This window comes from Echiichthys vipera (assembly GCF_963691815.1).
Source record: "Echiichthys vipera genome assembly, chromosome: 20".
Classification (NCBI taxonomy): Eukaryota; Metazoa; Chordata; class Actinopteri; order Perciformes; family Trachinidae; genus Echiichthys; species Echiichthys vipera.
In genome coordinates this window covers 10,060,048-10,086,025 of record NC_139845.1, presented here as the reverse complement: position 1 = coordinate 10,086,025, position 25,978 = coordinate 10,060,048, and the positions used below count along the sequence as shown (strand labels likewise).

General features: G+C 40.3%; 1 protein-coding gene across 1 annotated transcript in view; it reads right to left on the bottom strand.

The window, feature by feature from the left end:
* The window catches only part of plxna4 (plexin A4), a 202,882-nt gene that overhangs the window by 51,165 nt on the left and 125,739 nt on the right, over positions 1-25,978 (bottom strand). The window contains exons 5-8 of the mRNA XM_083934813.1: positions 11,966-12,089; positions 8,476-8,629; positions 6,105-6,204; positions 5,753-5,867 (exon numbers count right to left, since the gene is read on the bottom strand). Coding sequence (XP_083790939.1) covers positions 5,753-5,867; positions 6,105-6,204; positions 8,476-8,629; positions 11,966-12,089 — 493 coding nt within the window. The remainder of the gene's footprint in view (positions 1-5,752; positions 5,868-6,104; positions 6,205-8,475; positions 8,630-11,965; positions 12,090-25,978) is intronic.

Below are 25,978 nucleotides of genomic sequence, written 5' to 3'. Positions count from 1 at the left end.
AGACAGAGAAAAAATGCACTAAAATGTTTGAAACCACAAAACCAAAAACTAAAACTGCACTTTATGGTACATTCAAGTTCATTCAAGCACCCAAGCATACAAACATATACAAAGAATAAACTACAGCCTTGGAATCCCATTAGAGTAGGTAAACGCCACAAGTCACAGCCAGACAGCATCTCTTGCATCATCTGCCTTTATGACAACACATCAGAGATGGAGCATTTCCAAAAGCAAATTCAAACAGCTGACTACACACAAATACACACATATACGCTATTTCACCATTTCATTAGCACCTTCCACTGACATCAGAGTGATTTTACGCTACACTCCATGTAGTCTGAGATACATAATCTAACACAGTGACACAATCACACTCTTTCACACATACACAAACAGGGTCATATAAACCCATAAACTAAAAAATTCTGTAATTATGAAGCTGGCCTGCCCAACTAATGCAGATTATGTCTGTTCAAAATCAATAATTCTAACCCCTTCTTAGTTTTGTGACAGAAAAAACAGCAAAACATAAAATCACGAAACAGATGCCTTATTTGCTTCAATAACAATGAAAAATTCAGTATGCAGCAAGGAATTCAAAAACAAGAGTGTACGCTGTTGGTACGGTGTGTTTTTCCTCCTACTTAGCTCTGATTTTCCTGTTTGTATGTATACATACACACTCAGTACACCACACCATGATTACTGCCAGCTGTCCCTGAGGCCAAGTGGGTTTTCAGGGGTTTGGACAAACACACGTGTATATCCTAGTTGGCTACTGATGCTGGTGGTGTTGGCAGTGTTCTCGTTGTCGCCTGTTAAGATTCATGTCAACATTTAAATTGATCTAATATCAGTGTGTTTATGTACGCTCCCAAACACTCTCCACCCTTAACGACTCAAGTGCGATAAATAAGAGGAACAAACGCAAATCACACTTACATAAACCACATACTACAAGTACTGTACATACACATCCTATAAATACACACATACTGTACTGTACAGCATCATACACATCCCATATTATGCTAATATTTTCAGGTTCCCACTTGTATTTTGGGTTATTCATTTGTTCAAAAAACAAATTTTCTCATACTGTCTGTCTGAATATACCTATATTCATCCTCTGTCTCACACAATCTATTAGGACCCCCTCCTCTTGGCATCTCTGAACCGTCATTGTAGCTGAGGAAAGACTATATGGAAGGACTGTAGCGGCATTTTCTACCTGTATATAGTATAGTTGTGACATCACAACCTCACGGCACATTTCAAGGCACAGTTTCTAAAGACGGGCTGTGTGCATTTCTCTGCGAATTGAGTGTTTTGGTACTACCAGCACTACCTATACCTGCTTTATAAACAAAGAAGACATGGAAATGTCACTTTTTACAATATGGGACCTTTAAAATGTACAACTCTTTCAACTCTATCAGGCTTCATACTGTTGACCACTTGAGGAGGAAGATCAAGATAGACCAGTTAGTTACTGGTAGAGGAAAGTGAGAAAATGGTTATGTAATGTCCGTGAGACAAGCCTTTTATATATATTTTCACAGGTTGAGGAAAGAGATACGTGGTCAGTAAGTAGGAGGTGAGAGACTACAGAGTACATTCTAGAAGTGGAGTAGACTAGTTTATACATGTGTTTATGTGTATGTGTGTGTCTTTGTGCAAAGATGTGACTGCCCTACAGTAATGTAATCAAGGACTTTCAGCAAAGCACTAGAAAGAGAAAAGTACCTGTCAATAGCATGACTCATCATAACAACATAAGTGCTGACTTCTAAAAAGTTGTCTGCTCTCTTTTTTATCTATATAATTATCCTTCTTTCTTCATCTCTCCATCATTGACACTGTATTGTTCTTCATATCTAGCTCACTGACCCTTCTCATTTCTCTTATCACCTTGCTCTCACTGATTCTCTCTCCCTCTCTCTTTCCTGACTCCTTTTCTTCTTGGGGACCTACTTAGATCTGATAATTAGAGGCTGGTGGGAGGTGTGAAGGGCGGAGATAGGGAGAGTGACAGAGAGTAGGCAGCGGAGTGGGAACTGTGAATGTAAAAGCCCTTGGCATAGTTTGAAGCAAGAGAGGCGGGAGGGTGAGAGCGCAACAGAGAGGCCCATAATTATAGCAGTGTAAGGTGTGAAGATGAAGAGGATCTTCAGTTTTCATACACTACACATGTACACACAGACACCTTGTGGTTACCAAGAGCTCCACTTAACTGGCCTCTGTTTTATCATCTCCTACAGAGCCTCGGGCAAAGACACTCTCCCACTCTTTGCTAACCCCCCCCCCCCCCCCCCCCCTCCAAAAAAAAATACATCTCCCCTCTTCTGCTCTTAAAGGAGCATTGCCATCTTTTTCTTTAATAGTTTTGTAATTTCCTGTATCCTTGTCACATGGATTTCATCACTGCCCCGCCCCTTTAGCAGGCTTTGTTCAAAACTTGTCTGTCGTGCGATCTGGCAAGGTAAGCTTACGTCAACAAACGCTTGTGAACGCCCTAGCAAACTTATTTTCATAATGTTTCCATTATTGTTGTTAGCTGTGAAACTATCTAATGTAAGAAAAACAAAATATAGATATACTGTTTGCAGAATGTTTACAGCAGAACAGTTATAGCATTTTTAGCATTTACCTTTTTACCTAATCTGGAGGTATGTTTACAACCTTTATGGTCAATTGACTGTCCATATCTCTAGATACCTATGCCAGAGCAGCTCAATGACATTATGGACCTCTTCAAATGTTCACGTTCTGTTCTATTTTTCATTTTCCTACCACTTCAACTTCAACATATTGTCAGTCCTCAGCAGTCACTGCTTGTGTATGACATTGATTTGTCCATGAATTGAACGTAAGCACCTCTCTCTACCATTCCTGTCTAATATTGGCAACTAATAGCTATTACTGCTGGCAGTTAGATTGTTTAATAAAATTACCTTGATCCCATAATCAATATGTTCCTAGTAAACAAACTCCCAGGAATTGATCACCACGGCATGGACAAGAGGTAAGTTATGCGAGGACGTGCTAAGGTGTAGTGATATATATTCAGTAACATTAGTATTTTTGTGTGTTTTAAATATCCTTACCAGCTGAATATATTATGTAGAAGCTTGGAAGCAGCCCAGGAAATGAAAATGCTGTGTTATAGACAGAAGAAATGGAAATATCCCCTGTGTGTCCTTAGGTCCCTTAGGTGAGGCTTTGTGTGCACTTGTGATGGGGTATGCAGTTACAGAAAGTGATAAATATGCAGGTAAAAACATTATTAGGTAAATAAGCATTCATATAATAAATGCAACAGTAGTGGTCAGGAATAACTTTTGGCTATTTATTCAGTACAATCAAGTCAAGCTGCATGCATGTTCTTTGTCAGTGAGTGAGGCTCATCAGAACAGCTAAGTCCTTGAGATGTGTGGAGGGCAAACCGGGACGTGGCCTTAGTTAATGTGCCAGCAGGCAAATGTCTGATCCATGTGCCCATATCATTGCTGGCATGAATAAAAAGGCACCCACTGTACGCCCAGGCCTGGGTTTAAGTCTGTCCTGCCATGCATACTAACCACCAGCTCAACCAGTAGGGACATTTGCCTGGCCTCGATCATTAGCATAGTTTTTAGGGATTATTTAGATCCCTGCCTGAAATCCCTTAATTGTAATAGTACACAAAAAAAACATCTGCGGCAGAAAGAGGCCATCCCATTTCACAGAGCAAAGTTGACTTGTTGCCTATCTTGAAATTTGGTAATGATTCTGTGGATAGTTGCACACGTGGCTGCATGTACTTAGGCGTGTATGTGTGTCTAAATCGTTAATTCAAAACAGCAAACCACAAATCTGGCAGCAAATACATGACCTTGGATTTGAGGGGTTAATTAAAAGTAAATTAGAAGTCATTAAGCCTGCAAAACACCTGCTTTTTCTGAAACAACACGTCAGAAAAGGGATGTCATTAATGTGCTAATACTAAATCCCCTTTGCTTTATTTATGATTTTCTTCTAGTCAGCAACACAATAGGAGAGGATTCACACATTATTATCCTCAGTTAATATTGACCACCAGCCTCTGAGTTAATTGGAAAAGTAAACCTGCAAAGACTCAGGCTTGGGCCTGACTAAGCAGAAGGTTCAAAAGGATAATGGGAACTGCGGGAAAAGAAAATAATATCGTCTATGCGGGTTGAATGGCTCGGGGGAAACATGGGTGGAATAACACAATTGAGAGCAGCCTGCTCATCAAAGAAGGCAATCTGGCTAAGCTTGTCCCTGCCCGTCGTGCAGCGTCTGCCAACCCAGACATGAGCACTAGTGATCTTCATCATAGCTCACCTCAGGCTAGGCTTAACAGGCCACTAACTCCCTGTAAAAGCCTCCCCCTGAAATCTACCATGATTTGGCAGGGTATAGACAGGCAAAAACTGTATTCAGATAAACACACAGGCATAAAAATATATTGAAGCACGCTGAAAGACAGACATACTGTACCCACAGGCTCACACCAGATGTTACACACATACATGGGCAGACACCCAAACCTTCTTTTACCTCCTTGCTCTGCGCTGAAGGCCGCCACAGTGGCAGTGACTCTAAATCAGAGTGAGAACTCTCTCACAGGACGGGGAGTGGGCGGGTCGGGTTATTCACTGAATGTACCCCATACAGTGAGTGGCTTGTCCACTGCAGCAGAGCAGCCTAATTATGGTGGGCTCTGCTTCGACGGGAATAGAAGTGACTGCCAATACTATTGATAATTCACACAGACTAAGCTGTCATAGGGAATAGGGATGGGCAATAGGAAATGGCTCCGTTTTTATTAGTTTCCACTGCCCTTTGATGTGCAGTCAAGAGTGAGACATGCCAAGAGACTCATGCCAGATGGAAGCACTACAGCTGAAAGGTGTCTCAATCCTTTTAACATAACTCTTTTTACATGTAAAACCTAGAATGATAGTTATTAGTGTCACATAGCCAAACGTTTCCCCTCAATTTATTTCACCATGTTTTATTACTTAGCTGGCCCAATACGAAGAAGCTGGCTGGAGTTGGGCAGCTTTAAAACTATGGCTCTGTTCAGACCTGTTTTTTAAATCTGTCCTGAGTGATCAGATCACAAGTGGACAGATCTAAGTACAGGTGTAAATGCATCCAGGGCGCATTGAGGACGCATTGAGATTGGATCACTCAGACCAGACGTGGTCTGAAACACTTGTATACAGATTCATTAAGCCATGTGAACCGAAAGCATCTTTTGGTCACACTGAGGGACTGCCTACTCAGCTGTGAGTGGATACTCATTCACTGGCTTTGTCCACAACATCTGAGTCACAGGTAGCTAGGTGTATTTTGGCCGTTTTTGTGTTTTTAATGGTTATGGAAATATTTCTCATGACACAGAAATCACCGAGTGAATTGTGTGTTTTGGATGTTATTATACCGTCTGCGATGTGTCTGTGTTTGTTCCCCTGCACTGATCCAGTTCTCATGAGCTCCTCCACAGCTGCCTTTAAAAGGATATATTGCTACAGATATTCCTGTTCTTTCCTTTTTTATACAGTCTATGGTTTTTCATTGTTATGTTTGCCATTGCTATTTAGAAGCCGTAGTCTGCACAATAAAAGTCCCCGTTCATGTTGTTGTTTAAATGGGGGTGGTGTACATATTAAGGTAAAAACAAGAAGAAAGCAATTCAGGTAAAACCCTTCTATCGCCACCGACGGCTGAGACTCACTTCCGGCTTCTTGACTCGGCCCTCCTGGAAGGAACATGTACGAGGGTCGTGAGTACAGTCATGCCTGTATTTACACCAGTGGCACTGGTAAGGACTACTCACACATGACAAACACCTGCATGGAGAACAGAGGAGATGGAAGACAGTGTTGTGAATTAATATTGAACAGCAGAAAACACACTAGAGAACAAAAGCTTAATATGCCTATTTATTCATATATACAATACAATTTCCAAGGGTTTAAGAATCAATGTCAGTTTTTTCATTTGTATAAAGGGATCAGAGTTACTGCATGACAAGCTGTCTGCTAGAGAGAAGCGCTCCTGGGAGCTACAGGTAGATATAGACTTACGACTTGTGCACGCTACAGTTGTAGAAAACAAAACTGGTATTTGCAAATGCCAGGCCTGTCTCCTTGGACTTGAGATATAGCTGCACAATCTGGTGGTCACCTAGAGAAAACAGATTAGTTAAAATGCAGACGCTGACAGAGTGTTTGTAGTCAGGTAAAAAAAAATCAACCAATAGAAGCAAGAATTGCTATACATTAGAAGTCATATATTAAACCCATTACTGACCATCTTCATTCAACTAGGAGAAACAAAACAGTATAGTAATGGTAAAATTTGCTACTTTTTCCAGCATGAACAGAGGGTAGACACCTTTAAAGAACCCCTGCCTATATGATAACTATTTTATTCTCTTGTTCACGTATCCTTTATTTCAGTGTCTAGTCACATTAGATTTTCCCATGAGGAAGAGATGACTGCACTTCTTTGAGCCACAGGTGCTCAGCCTGTTGCAGTGGCAAAGGCAGACAAAGAGAAAGGCAGAGTAGAAGGATTTTGTTGGGTTAAGTCTCCCTATACCTGCCGCATTACAAGAGACTATTGTAGTTGGTGGGTTTGCCTTGGGATGGAAAATATTCCCCTGGAAAGTCTTTGAGAGTGTCTTTCACAGGGTAAAGGGGGGAAGAAGATGAAACAGAAACTGTGTGTGTATGCATGTATGTGTGTGTGTGTGTGTGTGTGTGTGTGTGTGTGTGTGTGTGTGTGTGTGTGTGTGTGTGCGTATGCAAGCTTTTGCCTCATCTGTATTTGGTATGTCCTTTTGTCTGGCCCTAATGAAGGAGTTCATGTTTAATTCAACAGCACATCCACACATCTAACTGCTCTGTCTCTACACTACCTCTGCACCTCTCTCTCTCATCCCCACTTTATCGCTATACAAAGGTCTCTCTCGCTTCCTTCCACACTGCGACGCCTTCTCCCCCGTGTCTCTCTCCATCTCTCTAACAAAGAAGGAATCATTCATCAATCACACTAAAGCACAGCTGACAACGGATCTGTCCTAATTAGGCCACCTAAATGTTACCTTGAAGCCTGCCATCACTATCTATCCCTCCCTCTTTCTTCACTCTATCCGTCTTTCTCCTTTCTTTTCATCCTTTCAACCAAGCTTAGATTAATGAGTTTACGCAAAAATGGAAGATCAATGGTTCAAATATAGGCTAAATGTGGAATATCTTCTTCTTCCTGAAACAGCGAAAAAAATAACCACTTGTGGGAAACGCTAAACATGGGCAGAAATGATGCATGGTTCATTTGAGTGTCTCAGTACATATTTACGTATACGTCTATGTTTTCCTAACTGCAGAATCACCAGCTTTACATGTGGCTGACATGGCAACATAAACAAATGTTTTTAATTCCCCAAAGCACCCTCAGGCTCCCTTTCAGCCTTACATGTGTACATGTGTGCTGTCTGTCTGAGGATTACTTTATTGCAGTAGCGTGTGTGTTCGTATATGGCAGTGTATGGGTGTGAAGCTGTTCATGTGGGTGGCTAAATAAATAAACAGGTGTCACCAGCACTGCAATTAGAACTGCAATTTCTGCTCACTTCCCCTTTCTGTGAGAATTATTTTTACAGCTCTGACATCGTCAATGAGCATTTCTTGGTATGTACATTTTGAGCATTATTGATGGATCACTATCTTTTTTTTGTTTTATATATTTTCTCCATGCATTCATTATTCATTTTGTACTTTTGTGGAAGTATGGAAGGATGAGGTATCTTCATTATCTCAACATGAGGACGCATTGAGGGTTGGTGAACGATATGAAGGATTGCCTGCTCAGGGAAAGGCCTTCCCACGTGGGATTTTTGTTCAATTAGACAAAGCTTAGTCAACCACAGAAAGGGGAGGTGAAGAGAAGGGGAATTAGAAAGGGAAAAAAATATTTTCCCTTCTATGCTTGCGGAATGAATATTGTCAAAAATGTTTTAGTTGTGTGCCTCTTGAAAGGAATGAAAATGGTGACATTGTCTGCGGGGACTGTGTAATCTCCAGGCACTAAATTAGCCAAAATGCTGTAGTAAAAAACACTTAGTTGTGCAGCTTGATATTCTCCTTTTTGCACTGGGGTTAACTGGGGTCCCATCATTCCCTCTGGAGCGTATCCACTTTGAGGGAGGGTGGTAAATAGATCCCACAGCAGCCTAATAACTAATGTTCATTCAATTACTAAACATGTCCTAGGGCTTTGCTCCAAGGCCCACTGAGTTACTGATGGCAATGGGAAAACAAAAATTTATAGAACACTCTTAGCATGCTTCTGGCTGAACGGAAAACATCCAAATCAATGCATGATCCCTAACAGACATGTACATTCTGTTTGTATTCAACAGAAGCTCTAATTACTAGGTAGGTCCACCCTTACCTTTGTCAACAATAATGCGTGGCATCTCTTTCTCAGCAGGGGAGGAGCACTTGATTCGGTTTCCCTCCACCAAGCCATTCATCTCAGTCAGGTCCTCAAAGGTGCAGTTGACACCGGCAGAGAGTTCTGGGACATTATGGGCCTCCAACACCAACTGAAGAGAAAAAGATATAGAAAAGTGTCAGTATTCTCAACAGTGATATGATAAATATTCACTTTACAGTAATTGCCTGAACTATAATAAAACAAAGGGGAGGGATGATTCAGCAAAGTTTGCATGGCTTCACATCCATAACAGCACACATCACACAGCGAAAATCATGCATCAATTTAAAATAGTATTAATAAACAAAGTGCATTTTTTGTGCCTATGTTCAGAGATAAACAATTTAGATCTGTGCCCCAACTGCGACGACAGTGCTCAAATTCCCATCTGTGAAGACTTCATATCAGTTTTGGAGCCAATACTTTCTTCAAACATCACTGTATCACACAATATTGCAGAGAAGCCCAGCTGCAAGTTCTGTGCAGGGTAATGATCCATCTGTAGGGTGGCCAGTGGCCAAAGGAGCCACTGGGGGAGTCTTGAATGAGAAGTTATTACATGAACAGGCATCAGATGCATCCTGCCCAGACATCCAAAAAACAACTAAGCACTTTGATGCAGAAAGATATAATTAACTTAACTGGTTGAAACAAAGTATGGGACTATAGGAGGAGACTATGGACAAGAGAAGGACAGAAATAGCAGGAAGACTGAGGTGAGCGTACAGGCTGCTGGACGAGCAGGCAAAAGAGGACTCTCTTGGGGGAAAAGAGAATGCAAATTGTGCCTCTTGATTTGAAAATGCTTTATAAGCTCTCTCTGCACCTCAGCAAATAACTTGCTTCAGGTGGGGCAGGAAGAAAAAAGTAAAACTGTCCTTGAATACGATGGAAAAAAGAGAGTTGTGGAGCCAGGTGGAGTGAGGTCAAGACCAAAATATACATATTGATGAAAAAGCGTGTCTGCAGTGGGCCTTGGTCTAGGCAATGATTTGAGGTGAAGTCCATAGTGCACTTGTGATGTGAGGCTAAAAGCTGCCTCAGCGGTAGAGAAGGGCTGACCTGCGCTGTTTTTATATTGCTGTTTAATGAAAAGACAGTGGTGCGGGTGTGAACAGACACATAGCTTCCAAGTCCACGACCAGGCTTCCATCTTATACACATCCTCTCTCTCTCTCACTCGTTGCTCACTCTGCCTCTCACCTTTTCTCCCCCTTTAATGTATTTTTCCTTTTAAGAAGGGAATTTAGCCAGACCTTGAGTTTCCTTAATTACATTTAGAGAAGTCATGGCCAAGTCTAGCCACATCAGGGCTGCATAAATATGAAAATAACCTAGTTATGTTAAGAGAAACACCCGGCATGCACACACGCAAAAAAATATTCAACTTGAACTTTATCTACTGACATTCTTTATTATAAAGTAAAGTAGCTTTATAAATTAGCCTACACATATCATTGCTATTACTGTTCTCTTACTTAACTTTAAGCATAATTTATTGTAATGTATAAAATCATACAGTCTGAATTGATTTATTATTTACAGCCAAGCTGAAAATCAGAAATACCATTGTAATTATGTCACGTTTTTATTTGTTTAGTTAGTAAGCCGCTATTATACATGTTGAAATGAATAGGTACTTATAGATAGATGATAGAGACCATTGCAGCATAAGCTTCAGTAGATCAGAAACAACCAAAGAGATAATTAAAGGAAAATAATGTATTGTTTCTTAGAATGGGTCTGATCTCAGCAGTGGATCGTTTCTATTTCTGTTGAGACTGCCTTGGCTTATCTTTCCAAGCAAATATCTAATAACACAAAGGTCAAGGAGGAGGCCCTATCAGTCTGACAGAAGCCTCTTCCCTGCAATCAGTAGGATGGGAGATGTGCGGCATAGCCTTTAGGTAAAGCCTGCTGACTGGGAAAAGGTTAAACACTCACTAAAGGATCAGGCTTGAGCAGCCATACAAATAATCTCATGAATATAATTAAAATGATGCAGGGGTGTTCTTCAGAAAATCAACACCTCTCATGACACAGGTGAAGAACAGTCATTCAGGCTTGACCTTAGAAATCATATTGGGGATTTATGCACTCAGATCTCAGAGATTCAAAGCCATTTCCAAACCACCATTTTATAGGTAATGGGAATTGAAATGTGACATCACTTATGGTGGCTAAGGTCAGGAGGACACTCAGTGTTACAACCTTTAAAACGGGCAGTGCGGTTTGAGAAAGAAAAACAGGAACCCTCCGAAGATACAGAATATGATATGTTCAGGCAATGTCAATCTTCTCCTGAACCTGCAGTAAAATCCCACACACTGAAAGGAATACACAAACGTACATACATACACCTACACAGCCACTCATAAAACATTAGAAGCCACCTGTTCCTATCTTACTGAAAAATAATCAGCAAATCCGGAAGGGCCTGAAATTTGGTGCAGTGCAAGGGGACGAAGTAAGGAAATTCCCACAAGTGTCTTTTTGATTAATTTCCCTCAACTTGGCACAGGTTAAAATGGCATAGTAAATAGAATGTGTATATAGCCAACATACAATATCATTGTACAAATAACATTGCACCTGCCATATATCACATTCTCTGCACAGACACAGGTGAAAGGAAGAGTTACCAAACCAGGGGAAAATAACTATCCAACCAATGTTTTTTTATTTGTATTTGAGACAGATTTGTCCCAATGTATAACAGCTCCTTCTACACTAATTAATACACTTAATCAACAACTATTCAGATCTTTAAATCAGGCAGCTGTTTTAGAATGAAATGACTCAGGGAGGAAGAAATGTTGCATTTAGTTGCCAACAATCACAATAAACACAGCTTAGCTAAACCGTGTGCTGTTAATGATTGTTGACATTTGTTTGGGGAGTATTTCACTGGATGGGACTGCAAGTTACGAGGTCAGGATTTAAAGGATGCATGTTGGCAGGCAGGGAAATGATGTAAAGCAGGATTATAGAGTTAACATTGTCTGCTAATCAGTATCTAGAGCATAATTACATCACATTACAAATTATGTTTGAGTGTGAGGTATTGTCAATCTGCCAGACAAGATTTTCTCACTAGCAACACATTCAGCTAGCGTCACTGTTTATTGCAATATGGCTCCACTAAAACAAATGCTTGCTGAAGTGGTTCTTCTAATTAACATTTGAACACAGTTTATCCTTCAAATGGCACAAGAAAGAAGCATATTAATTAAATAATAAGGTTAACAACTAGTATCTATGTCAGGACATCTAAAAAGGAAGTCTGCACTGGTAATGTAGGATAGCTTGGATAAATTATAAGTATATGTAATCGCATAAGAAGACATTTATGATATGGCAAACACTGTGCACAAGCTATAGAAAACAGGTAATTGTTTCCTTTTTTTTAGTGTAGATAAGGAGTAGTGTGCTTCTATCCACTCACCGTGACACTAAACTGGGACACTGAGATGTTGTTTGGGTGGACACTAAGACGCACACACTGCTTGATGTCTGAAGCAAAGCGACGGGGTTCTGATGAGCGCTCGCATTTCTCCTTTCTGGTGCACCTGGAAAAAAACACAAAAGGGGTGTGTTATTCCCGGATGAAAAATGCTCAAATGCACATACATACATAGAAAGTAACCTGACCAGATCTTACTCCTTTCCACCTGTTGGCACCGTGGGGAAAAAGAGAATGTCCCGCTACTCTCTGGTAGATGGAGTTAGACACATTTATCATATTTCCTCTCTGGCAGTGTTCAAGCTACAGTGGCCAGTGAAAGGAAACCCGTTCTCCGGGGGCTGGGAGCAGTGGCATTTAAAACAATGGTTGCTCTATATGTGGAAGTGGAGCCAGTCCGTTGGGAAAGAGGTAGGCTTCGTCTTTGTAATGCTGTTTTAATGACTGGCATTCATTGGCAATGCCAAGTGCAGGTGGAGATGTTGATGAAGGTGGGGGGCAGGGATTCCTCGATTCCTCCATCTCTTAATACCACACCTGGTGGTCTAATCCAGTCCATTACAGTGGTTTGGGGAGTTTGGAGAGCTGGACCCTTTGTGTTGGAAGAGGAATTTACTGGCTTCTATTCCAAACAGTATCCCTTGACTTACTGCAGGGTACCTCCCCATACAAACTAAATGGGTTTGTACGTTAGCCAGGTATGATAACTGCAATTTATTCTCACCAAACACTTACAGTGGAAAGTTTAAAAGTGTAAAGTTCTCATATTGTTAGATTTCCATGTCTTTTTTAGCAGGTTGAGATGCAAAATAATGGTGGATGGTTAAATACAGTTTTACTCAGACAAGGTATGAGAAAATAAAGTGTTTTTCAAACAATAAACCATGTAGAAACTCAAAATACAAGTATGAACCTGAAAAATAGCATACTACGGAACCTTTAAATATTACAGCAGAAGTGAATGACATAATACTGATGATTTAAATACTGTGAGAAGTCAACCGGCATGAATCGTGATGTAGCCATAACCTTCTACTCTTCTTCACACACACATGCACATACTCTTGTTCTCATCTAATCCGCTCATAAAGTTTTGCAAGTTTAACTCCCTACTGATTTTGACAAAACCTGCTGTGCATTTAACAACCTGGAAAATCCACAGAGTTCTCTAAAACTCATGAGAGAAATAAAAGAATGAAAAGAAAGAAAGCACTCGTAATGAACGCATGAAAGAAAGACCTTCGAGGTGGTTGACGCTTTTTTATCCTGAATTGGAAACAATGAGGGAGGACCGGTTTTGACCTGACATGAATGTAGTAAAGTTAAGCAGCCTAATATGCCGCAAAGAAGACAGATATAAAGAAAGAAATAATCTGTTTGAGAGAGAGAGAGAGAGAGAGAGAGAGAGAGAGAGCGAGAGAGAGGGAGAGAGAGAGAGAGAGAGAGAACAGGAAGAGGAGGAGAAATAGTGTGAAAAGAAAGCAAGAGAGAAGCAAGATTAAGAGGAAGGCAACCATTGTTGGCTTTCTGTGAAGCTTTCCCTGCTAAGCCGGTTTGAGTAGGGGTTTAATCGCTTCGGGTTCCTTTGTGCTTCTCTATCACTCCTGTCTGCTCCTCCTTTTCTAGCACTGATTTAATAAGACCACATCATATAAGTACCCCTAGGCAAACAACCCACACAGAAATCTAACAAATGCACACTTTCACCTACAAATATATATACACTCAGTTTGCTTTCTTGAATACCCACAGTTGTTGTTCCCGCCCAAGAAAGAGTAACACCATATAATGCTAAGCAGGACATTTTGTGGATATTCTTGATTTGTATGTGTTTTTTCTTATGTGAGTATTACTATAATGATGTTTTTCTTTGTGCTTGGCCCTAGGCAGTGTCACCGTATATTATGTTTTGGTAGGAAAAAAACTCAAATTTCATGGCAGTAATGCTTTATTAACATTTACTGGCACAATCTCTGTAAGTGAATCATCAATATGAGTGACTGAATCCTTACTGGTGAATAATAAATGGATGCATAAAGGTTTATTCCCTTCCATACATTCCCCCCTCTATCTCTCAAACACACACACATACATTTACACATACACAGTTAATATTAAAGTAATATCCCATAATGGAACGAAAACAATACCACAATGCTATGCATTTTATAGATGCCCCAATAAAAGCGAATTTCGTAATTTTTTAACCTGGACCCTCTTTCCCTATGTAGGCTGCAGCGCTCACACTTAATACTGGACCGATTCCAAAAAACGTTTTTGCCATAAGTCACTTACAAAGAAATGCATGCGGGAAATAGAGGATGAAGATGTAAAGTCATGATGTTAAGTAAGTAAGAAATGGAAGAATGATGATGCAGAGAAACAACGCGACAGAAAGCATCAGAGTAAACAAGACATGCTGTAGAGTCTTGTAAATGTCAATGTAACAGCAAATAAAAAGATTTAGTCTAGGTTTTATGTGTTTGAGTCACAATGTATAATGTTTATGGATATATTTACTTCTGTGATGATTTGCAGTACAGTTACAAGCCAACAAGACATAAGGCAGTGTGAGATGATGAGTGCAACAAATAGGCCTGACAGAGATACAGTAGCTGGACCGGGACGTGTTAATACATTATCAGTGGCAGGGGCCAATTTGTTTTGCTTGTTTAAGTTTCAATTAGTGTGAGCAGGTCCACCATTCCCTGTGTATGCAACTATATCAAAAACCATTATCTTCTAAATAATGTCTTCATGCAGATTTCCTTCACAACCTACTTTCACTGTATCAATTCTGAATGTCAACAAAGATTACGTTTCATGAGTGCCATATTAATGTTGGCGGAGCCTTTTAACCTGACATGATGTTTACCAGCTTTTACTATAAATAGTTTTCTTCCCTTCGCATACTTTACTAAGTCTGAAATGTCATAAATAGAGATGATGGTAGTGTAAGCTAGTGAACTGTATCCCAAGTGCAGTACCTAGGTGACCTCTATTTATCTATGGAGATGTCATATAATCCTGCGGGGACTGAAAGTTTCATCTCTTTCTCTGAGTCAAAAGGTCACGGAATCTCTGGGTAAGATGAAACAGCCAACAGGCAGAATTATTACTGTAGCTTCCACATCCCAGACACGGACCATGCAGGGACTGTGACTCAGCTGAAGGAGGGATGCCATTTCTTCTCTCTGTTTCCCCGAGCGTTAGACAATGGCATTGCTGCAAAACCTATGTTTTCTCATTCGCATGGTATGGAGTTTCTTGTTTGTATTTCATCTCCTACTTGTACACTGCGACAAAATGTCCATACCAATGCAATCCCTTGCATTGTGGGGAAATACTTCTTCAATCAATGATATTATTTCATTAGGATTCCTTTCCTAACATATACCCCCAGCCTTATGTTCATTCTGCTGTATACACCCAAAGAAAACTCTAACGAAGCCAGTGAGTGACACCAGCTAACAGATATGCGTTTTACTTAAATAAGTGGTCTTGCATTCTGACTGAATCTTTCAGTATGTGTTAGACATGTACACATATTGATTTAGATTAACCCAAATGTCTACAACACGGTGAAGGGGAATTTATCAAGCTGCTTTGGCTGATTAGGAGCTTCAGTGAAAAGATATTGAAGATAATTCCGTACATGGTTTAGCTGATATAAGAGCTGGGTATTATCAGAGCAAAGCACTGGATAATTGTTTTCAATTACTATCCAGACAGACCTTAAAAGGAAAATAGATTGCATCGTTTGTAGCAATATGAAACAATCCCCGCCCTTTGTAAACATCAAAGAATAGACTGTTTAGAGAACCCCAATAAATCAAAGCGATTTAGATTTCAAATAACAGACATAAGGCTGACTGGGTCCAACATCTATTCATTTAGTTGGTAAACTGCAGTGTTGTGCAGAGCTGTTTGACGGACTAGCAATGACAAATTATGCGAGAGCGAGCTAAAAGAATTACATCTGCCCTGAATGGAAACTAACCTGCACTCTTGTTTCTCCGAGTCTTTGATAAGGTGACACAATTAGAGTGAGACTGAGGAGAGTGCAGAGGAGGATTTTTAGCCTCAGCAATTGCTGGTGATGAGGCTGTCACGCCATTCAAAACTGGATGGTCTTGTGGATAATACATTTCATTGCCCAACATTTATCATTTAGCTGTTTTGATGATTTAATTGAATACAATACAAGATGATCACATCATTCTGTGCAGTATGTGCAGACTGACCAAAAGATATCCATAATCACCAACGTTAAGTGATGCAACACTGCAAGCTGTGTAACATCCATATGATTATTTTCAAAAAAGTAACATTTAACTTTAAAAAAAGGAAAATCACTGACAACCATTCATTCTTTGATTCATGGTTTGGGTTGGAAATGTGCATACGATGAGAATGAATGAAAACTAGTAAAAAAAAGAACAGGAAGAACAAAAGCTCAAAGAACAGAACTTAGTTTAAGTAACTGTAAAAACCAGAGTAACATAAACATTTAAAAAGGAGAAATGTGAGCAAGAGAATATAAACACAATGGCCAAAGACAGAATCAAATTGCATTCTTAAATATTTTGAAAGCCTGTGGACAAAGTCTAATTCCAGGATTGATCCCTTATGGTTGAAACTATTCCAGTATCAGTATGGCATAGGTTGCAGGGCTCAGGAGGGCGTAGAGAGAGAATATACTGAAGAGAGGGTGAGATTGTATTTGACCATGTAATACTTCAAGTGTAATGTGTATCTAATGTGAGGCATGGAGGTCAAGCAGGCTGGGAAATGAAAGCTATTAAATTCTCACAAAGCCAAAGTCCAGCAATCCTCAGCTCTATCAAATGCTCATGGTTCTGCAGGAAACAAACTCATAAACACACACACACACACACACACACACACACACACACACACACACACACACACACACACACACACACACACACACACACACACACACACACACACACACACACACACACACACACACACACACACACACACACACACACACACACACACACACACACACACACACACACACACACACACACACACACACACACACACACACACACACACACACACACACACACACACACACACACACACACACCAAATATATGTGTGTCTATATACTAACATCTCATACATGCCTATTCCTGTACACACAACGAAAAAAAAACTTCTCCTGCAGCAAAGAGACAACACTTTTTAGAGTATGTGTTGTATACTACACACTTTGGTTTCTCCCTTTGTGTTTGTGGTAAATCAATGCACAACAAATAGGCACTCTGTAGACCAACTGAAACCCAATTACCATACTACCCATGCATCACCAGACACTATGTGGAATCCTATACATACTAATAGCCTGGGTGGTGTGTCACTCTAGAGTAGGAGCTGTGTCACAGAGATTCAGTCAAATCCACACATCTACATTTAGCATCACTTCCACAGAACATGTGACCACAGCCACGCACGCACACAGTCAGTATGCCTCCTTGTGCTATCATTAAGAGTGGTGGTCCAGAGAGCAGAAATCCACATGTAGAGGCTAGGGGAGAGTCATTACCTGGCCCACTGGCCATGACCCTCTTACTCCCGTTTGTGCCCACACACACACACACACACACACACACACACACACACACACACACACACACACACACACACACACACACACACACACACACACACACACACACACACACACACAATCTCCGTCTCTTATCGGCCCGTATCTAAAGACATAGAAATTCAAGTAGGAATCTCTGAGCAATCTCCTTTACATACAACCAATTGCAAGATCACCGGCTGAGCGGAAAATTACACAGTAATGCTGCAGAGAGTTTTCAGGTACAAAGCCATATGGGATAAACAATCTCTTAAAATCTAAGCAGAGTGAGGCAGGGTGAGAGCCTGATTTTGCCGATCAAAATTCCTTAAACGTTTAAATAAAATGAGGACTACAAGCACATATTATTTCCAACAACCTCCATTAATCCTATATTTATGTCTAACGCACACAACAACACCGGAATAAATGTGATCGGCAGCATCAATCTGTCACTGTGGGCAAACACGTAACAGCTGTTTCTCCCTGCCATGAATTTTGGTGTCTCACACCCCACCACGCAATTTTGGCAGCTGTCAAAAGCAGTGCCTCCAACTTCCCTCATCTCGCTCTCTCCCCCCTCCCACACAGACACAAACAATCCCCCAGCAGAGATATCTAAAGGTGGGGTGATGCGGCAGGCTTATTAGGCTGTTTATCTAGCATATGTGATGCCAGTGCTGCCCCTGAAGATGCCATTAGGCCAGGTTCTCTATATTAAACAATTTTATCTGTCTGGCTTAGGGATATGTTGGTGTGTGTGTGCGTGTGTGTGTGTGTGTGTGTGTGTGTGTGTGTGTGTGTGTGTGTGTGTGTGTGTGTGTGTGTGTGTGTGTGTGTGTGTGTGTGTGTGTGTGTGTGTGTGTGTGTGTTTGGAGCAGGGAAGTTAAAGAGTGTGAAGACAAAGCAGATGCCATTTACAAAACGAGCTTTTATGAATTTTTTGCCTGAATTATTGAATCATTTTGTTTAATTAAATTTTAAAAAATATTGAAAAACACAAATTAGGGCACTGCCATTACAGAAATATGTTTAATCACCCAGCTAAGTACAATGTTACTTGTTATTCCTTCATTTTAATTACATATACACACGCATTTACTTTGAAATAATAATTGCTCATTCTTTGTATTTACAGATGCAGAATAGATGGGATAAGAAAGCGGATGTTAAAGCTAAAATTGGAATGTTTTCAAACAGCTAATACATCACTGTCTCATTTATTATTACATCAATACACAATTTGACCTTACATTCATAAAATATAAGCCTGCAAACTCATGAGTGAAAACAATAGCTTATCATTGTATTGAATCTTTGGTATTTCCCAAGATATTTGTGAAATGAAGTTTCCTGCTTGATGATGTTTTCATAACTGGCCCCGAGGGAGTGAGTGCACGGCACTGGAGGGCTGCTTTTCAATGAAGTCACAAGAGCACACTTTGCTTTTATCTTCCATACATTGTGTTATAATCTTGGATATGTGACGCTGTGGACATAATACTATTGATCCAGAATGTCAATATCCAGCCTATGGTGTTAAGGTGTGTTTATTCAAAGCCACACTGCAGTTTAGAGAATATGGCCATTACAGGTCTCAGGAATATATTTGTATGCAGTTTATAAGGCCTGATACTGATATATCTTATGCCTTTTTTCGTACCTTATTTGGTGCATGTTTCTAAAATGCAACTATAAAATGTATTTTAGTCTCATATGGTAAAAAAGTGAGATTTCCATGTCATAAAGCAGGTTGAGGTACTATATACCAAATAATGTGAAAGTATCAAAATGTTCAGCAGAGGAATGCATACAGCTAGTGATCAGAAAATGTGTCTTAAAAGCAGTCATCAGGACTTCCATAAGGTTGTGATGTTACAATCATTCCCCGGCTGCAATAATGGTGCAGAAACTAAGAGAGCACAGACACAGGAGACACGGGAATGCTGACCAATCAAAGCAGACTAGGTTTTTTTTCAGGAGGAGGGCTTAAAGAAGTGGGCGCCAAAATGGAGGGTTTCAGACAGAGGGTGAATACAGGTATATTTAGATGGACAGTATTAGAAAAATGATGTGTTTTTTTAACATTAAAGCATGTAAACATCCAAAAGTATGAACATGAAAATTAGCATAATATGGGACCTTTAACGCAAAGTGCTTGTGACGAGCTAGAGCTTGCCCATATAGTACTTTATATTCAAAAGTAAATGTATTCAGAGTTATTTAATGTAAATGTAAACAATACAGGTTCACATCAGCAAAATGTGTACATGAAGCCATCTGTTTGCTGCACACAATATCTCAATCATAAATCCAGCTCAAAGTGAATTTATACTGTAATAACAGATACATAATGACATTATATTGTCTTGGGATGTGTGAGTAATCTCTGTGACAATGCCATCTGATATTAATGCTGAACAATCAGTGGGGATTACTGTTGGATTATATAACACGGTTATTATATTCTTACTATGCTGCTGTTGCCATGGCACCAGCTATTTGATGGGACATTGGAGGTGACCTGAGTGAGTACTCTCTCCTAGAGACGCTCTCTGTCATAGTCAAGATGAACCATGTGTGTGTGTGTGTGTGTGTGTGCGTGTGTGTGTGTGTGTGTGTGTGTGTGTGTGTGTGTGTGTGTGTGTGTGTGTGTGTGTGTGTGTGTGCGTGTGTGTGTGTGTGTGTGTGTGTGCGTTTTTAACCTCATATCCTCAACTAGAGTACCTGCTCCTAGAGTTTAATTTATGCTCTTCACCGGAGGGATTCTCATTCCTACTCTCTCTCTCTTTTATGAATTTATGTAACCTCTTTTTCTTTCTTGTCCCACTCACACCTCTCATCATGCGGAATATATCGCCATATTATATCTTCACCTCCTTTGACTGTCAACACATCTCTCATTCATCATTTCTGTCTCATGTCAGTCCCTGTGTCAGACAGAAGCAAGACACCTTTCCCAGTGTATGTGTGTGTGTGTGTGTGTGTGTGTGTGTGTGTGTGTGTGTGTTTGCATGTCCATTTTCCAGTGTCTGTTTCCCTGTGTGTGGTAAGGTGACAATAGGTGACAGTGAGCAATGGTCTTGGCTTAAAAGTGGGCGTGCTGCTGTTGTGTATGTGCTTGAGCATGTGTGTTGGGACTAGCTCGATAGGTTTGTGTGTATGTGTATGTCTTCACACTATGATGGTGACAGTCGAGAGGGAACTGGGAGGTGCAGCGCTCCGTTCCATCCTGATGCCCCTGTCACTTCTTGGCCTTGTTCCCTTCCTTCAACTTCCCTTAGCATCCAGCAATAGTTGGAGGGTGGAGGTAAGGGGGGGTGAAACCAGTCACCCATACTCAGGGGATGGCCATCCTCCCCTGGGCACAGACATCAGAGCAAGTGCCACTGATACAAGGGTCTCAAGATCAAAGAGACAACACTGAATAAATTTCACTTTGAGTAAAGTTGACAAAGTAATTTTTAGCACTGTTTAAAACCAAATAAAGTTCCTCCATTTGGGAATATTAGGCTGTGCAGTGTAATGTCATAGTTGCAGCTTATTTTAAATACTTACAATGTGTTCCAGGGGCTCTGAAATTGTAGGTCAGTAATCACGAGTTCTGCCATAATTGAGGATCTTATGATTTGTAAAATACATCTCAGAGAAGATTCAAATTGCAGAACTTGGATACACATGTGAAGCCTGGAGTCTACTACTTGTCAGACACATCCCTTCATTGAGAAACTATTCGTGAACAAATATGCTGATATAGTCCAGCTGATATCTGAATAAAACAATGCAAAATAAAAAAAGATCCTGGCGTTATGTCCTTGATTGTTAGATTTGTAATCTTATGTAGGTGACATTTCCATTCTTTCTACGTAGCTTGGTGTATGACATAAGCTCAGTCAATGTTCTTACTTAAAGCTGGCCACCCTGATGTTTGATCTCACTCTAATGTTAGGGGAAACACTTTATTTTGGTATAAACAATTCTTTTCACTGCCAACAATATGTTTCATAGCACTTACAGCTATCTCCGGGGAGAGACTAGTGGTTGCCACAACCAAAACAAAGTCCTTGGTAGCATGCTTATTTTGGTACTGCAGTTTAATTAGCATTAGTGTGGCATACCATAGTAATGAGCACACTGTTAAAGGATGACTGTGAACACAGAGACAGGTAGCAGTGGTGCAGAATTAATATATGAGAGAGAGAGAGGGAGAGATGGGGGCGAGTGGAAAAGAATAAAACATTCAATGGATCTGCCAATTAGCTTTTCCCTCCGAAAAGGTTATTCTTTGACAGCCCCAAAGATGTCTTGGGAAAACAAAAGATTAAGAAGACAAGAAGATTTGCAGCATGACTTGCAAGTTTTCCCATCCATTTTGTGTGTTTACCTATGACTTTGAACTTTTTTGTATCGTCCTAAAAAGCTTGTACAGTTTATCATGTCGTGATTGTGTGTTTCCAGAATACAACTTCATAAACAAATGTACTCTTTATCTATTTCTCTGTTCATTTTGATATACCACGGTGCTAGTGTAGAAGCAGGTATGTAAAATGTCAATGTTCAGCCAGCCTGTTGAAGTAGCGGCCAATGGTTCACATCCGGCCCAGAGTTAACCTCTGAGTGGCCCAGCAGAGGCAACATAAATCTGATCAAAAATATGTAACTACTTAGGCCTATATAGTGTATGGATGGGCCACACAGCAAAAGACAATCTAAAACAAAAACGTCTATATTAGTTTAAGTGTATGCAATATTTCTGATTTTCTTACTTGCTGTCAGACAGCCATTTACAAAGAGGCTGTTATATCACTCTGTTCAAGGTCATCACAATCTTTTGACAAAAATAGTAAATTCACCCTACCGAATAAGGGAATCACACAGCACCTTACAGAATATTTAGTTATGATTGCGGGAATTTTAAATCATCAACCATTGCCACCATTTGCTCATCAATCATTACTGGCTGCACTAAATCTTTGCTGTTTTGCTCTTTTAAAAAGGCTGGCCCATCTAAATTTCCTGGTTTTAAAATCTGTCTCTACTAAATCTGTAGTAGAATAGCCCTGCCATAAAGAATACCATCAAGACAACATTACTAGTTTATTGCTGGTTGTATAGACAGATTCTCTAATGAACTAGGAGAAGGCATTTGCTTGTGTCCAGAACATATGGCTTCACAGTCCCCATTCCACATCACGAGGGAGGGATCAATTGTTATGAGTGTTTGGAGGATAACAGGAAAAGGAGATAGAAGGAGTAGGAGAGTGAGGCTGTTTTGTGAGCAAACATATCTCGGCATACACAACATACTGGGATCTTACAAATCACATTTTTGCACGTATGCACAGGCAAAAAAATACTATAATTGGGTACGATGCACCGCAGGTCATGTTCAAACTGATGATGTATAAATATATGCAGACTTTGAGTGGCCTCATGGCACAGAATCACATAAATATGTGCGGACCCTCGAGATGCGTGGATCAGCTCTGACGGCATCCAAAACGACTTGTACTCAGAAATAATCCAACCCCCACCCACCCAAATTAATTATTTTCTCTGCTTTAGAGAACCACTGCACCATGGACATTTAACTCCCTCTCTACCAATCCCTGTATGAACATTTTCTTCACTCTTTGTGATAAAGCCACCATTAATTTGTTCACGTGTACATTTAATCACTCATTTCCGCAGGAGAGCTCCATGGAGCTGAGCGTTCCATGCAAAGAATGCAGAACTAAACATTAAGCTTCTGAAATAATCACAGAAAGCTGCTGCATTTATAGAAAGTAATTGATATTTTCCCTAATGATGTATTACTTCACAAACCTGCTATCCATCAGCTGTTAATCAGAATATAATTTTTTATAAACCCACCGCCATTATTAGCAGTGCCCTTGGACATAACTGCATCAGTAGCGGATAAACAAACACTCAAAAATATAGTGTATGATCAGCCTGCTCGGGAGTGTGGTTTAGTGAAGAAAGGACGAGTGTAAGAGGAAAAAAAGAAAATTAAAAAGTGAGAAAAAGTGAGCATGTTGGGATCATTAAACATACTGCAACCAAAAGCAGCGAGTGAGATGTCAAACCAATTATTAACGTGAAGATATTGCAACATTACCACCACTTGTTCCAAATTGACAGTGGTATCACAGAGTAATGCGAGAATATCAACCTGCATGCCAAATAAGATGACATTCCTTTTTGACAATGTTACTTATGGTTGTCTTAAATGGTTTCCAATCTGTTTGGCTGTCATACATGATAGGGGCTTTGACAGCTCAGTTATCCATTTTACAAAACTGACAGCTGACAGACCAGCATTAGGGGAGGTAACATATCCATAATGTAGCTGTAACATTGCTGGCAAACTGAGTTAGCTCATTGCAGAAGGACACCTTCCTTACTTAGAGATGTTAACGTGTGAATGGACACCACACAGAAAAGGAACACATCAGACAAGTGTCATACTGTAAACAAACAAATGAGTAAGACAAAAACCCCAGGGTTTTAATGGATGGAACAACAGGTATTATCAAATTAGTCAAGCTTGGCCAATCCTAGAAACATGATTTAAAGGGTAAAAAGCAATTTCCATGTCTTTTGATTAGATGGAGACAGGTCAAGGTGCTATAGTGATACTGTGAAAGTATCACTGACACTTACTCATGCCACAACTACACTGTTTATAGGTAAAAAGAAGAAATAAAGGAAATGCATAAAATAGGCATGTATGTATATGTTTGCTACTGGGTCTACACTACGCTTCTTACAGACTCTCTGACAGGTATCGTCTGTAAGAGTCCTCTGCTCTCCTGTGGTTGACATCCAATGTCACATGCAAAAGAGCTGAGAGAAGTGGAATGATGAAAGGGAGGGGTGGGGGCTAATATGAGTGAAAACTTTCCTTTTACTTGCAAAGCTAGACAGGCATTAGCATAAGTCATGTATCTCAGCAGAAGACAGTGTGAGCTTGATAGGCCAAGACAGTTTGGTTGACATATGAGTCTCTAAAAATATATAGGGAGCATTTAGGATAAACAGTTGATAGGATAAATAAGAGCATAATCTATAAATAAAGACATTTGCCTTTCACACACACACACACACACACACGCACGCACGCACGCACGCACACACAAACACACACAAACACACACACACACACACACACACACACACACACACACACACACACACACACACACACACACACACACACACACACACACACACACACACACACATACACACACACACACACACACACACACACACACAAACACGGGACTATCCACTCCTGTTGATTTCCTCCCCTGTACTATTGATTGCCTTTCTCTTCTTCCCCTGGTGTTCTCTCTAACAGCTCCTCTCACCGATCTATAAAGTAAATAAAGGCAAAGCTGATAGGAGAAGAGGGAGAGAGAGTGCTTGTTTGTGTGTGATTGTGAGTGAGTGAGAAAGAGAGAGAGAGAGAGAGAGGAGAGAGAGAGAGAGAGAGAGAGAGAGAGAGAGAGAGAGGAGAGAGAGAGAGAGAGAGAGAGAGAGAGAGAGAGAGAGAGAGAGAGAGAGAGAGAGAGAGAGAGAAAAGAGAGAGAGAGAGAGAGATTCTGTTTTGCTCTCTGACCAGTGAGGTGATTTCAAGGTTGATTGAGAATAACAAACTATCTGGAAGGACACTTTGATGATGAACTGCATGCTATCCTTCCACTCAACACCCATTCACCCAGCACACAGCTAGTGTGGGAGAGTGTGTGTAAGTTGAGGTTCCTTGTGTCTTTGGCCTTTTTACTATACGTACTATACTATCCTATGTATTCTTTAAGCCTTTGGTCTGCAGTCAGTGTACTAGGCAGGGTGCCTTCTTTCTTTTTTTACATTTTTTGTAGAAATATCTTTGACCTTGGCCAAGCAAGGAAAACCACTTCACAAGATAGCATTGCACTGAATATGAACGTAACTATACTCCATTATAATTCATAATACCACCCATCTGTTGTCCCTTTTCTCCACAGCACTGCACTAGTGGAGAATGATAGTGGAGTCTTGGAAGCTGCACAAGTCCTTACTGTTATTCAATTAGTCCCAGTTTTAGTGGCTCTGACTTCCATAAATGGTGACAAATGGTGACAGCGCTTGTGGATCGGCAGTGATTCACCTATCCACCCCTGTATCTATCTATAATTTTTCTTTTCAGGTCCTTCTGTCCGTTTTATTTTAGTCATTTCTTGGAGCAATATAAATGAATATGTTATCCTGCCAAGATACTCAAGTAGAAGTGAGAAGAGGCTGGGGGAGGATGTATATAATTCTGTTCCCTAAATATCAATTAGTTTAGCTCGCGCTGGATATGTTGCATTTGTTATGGCTGA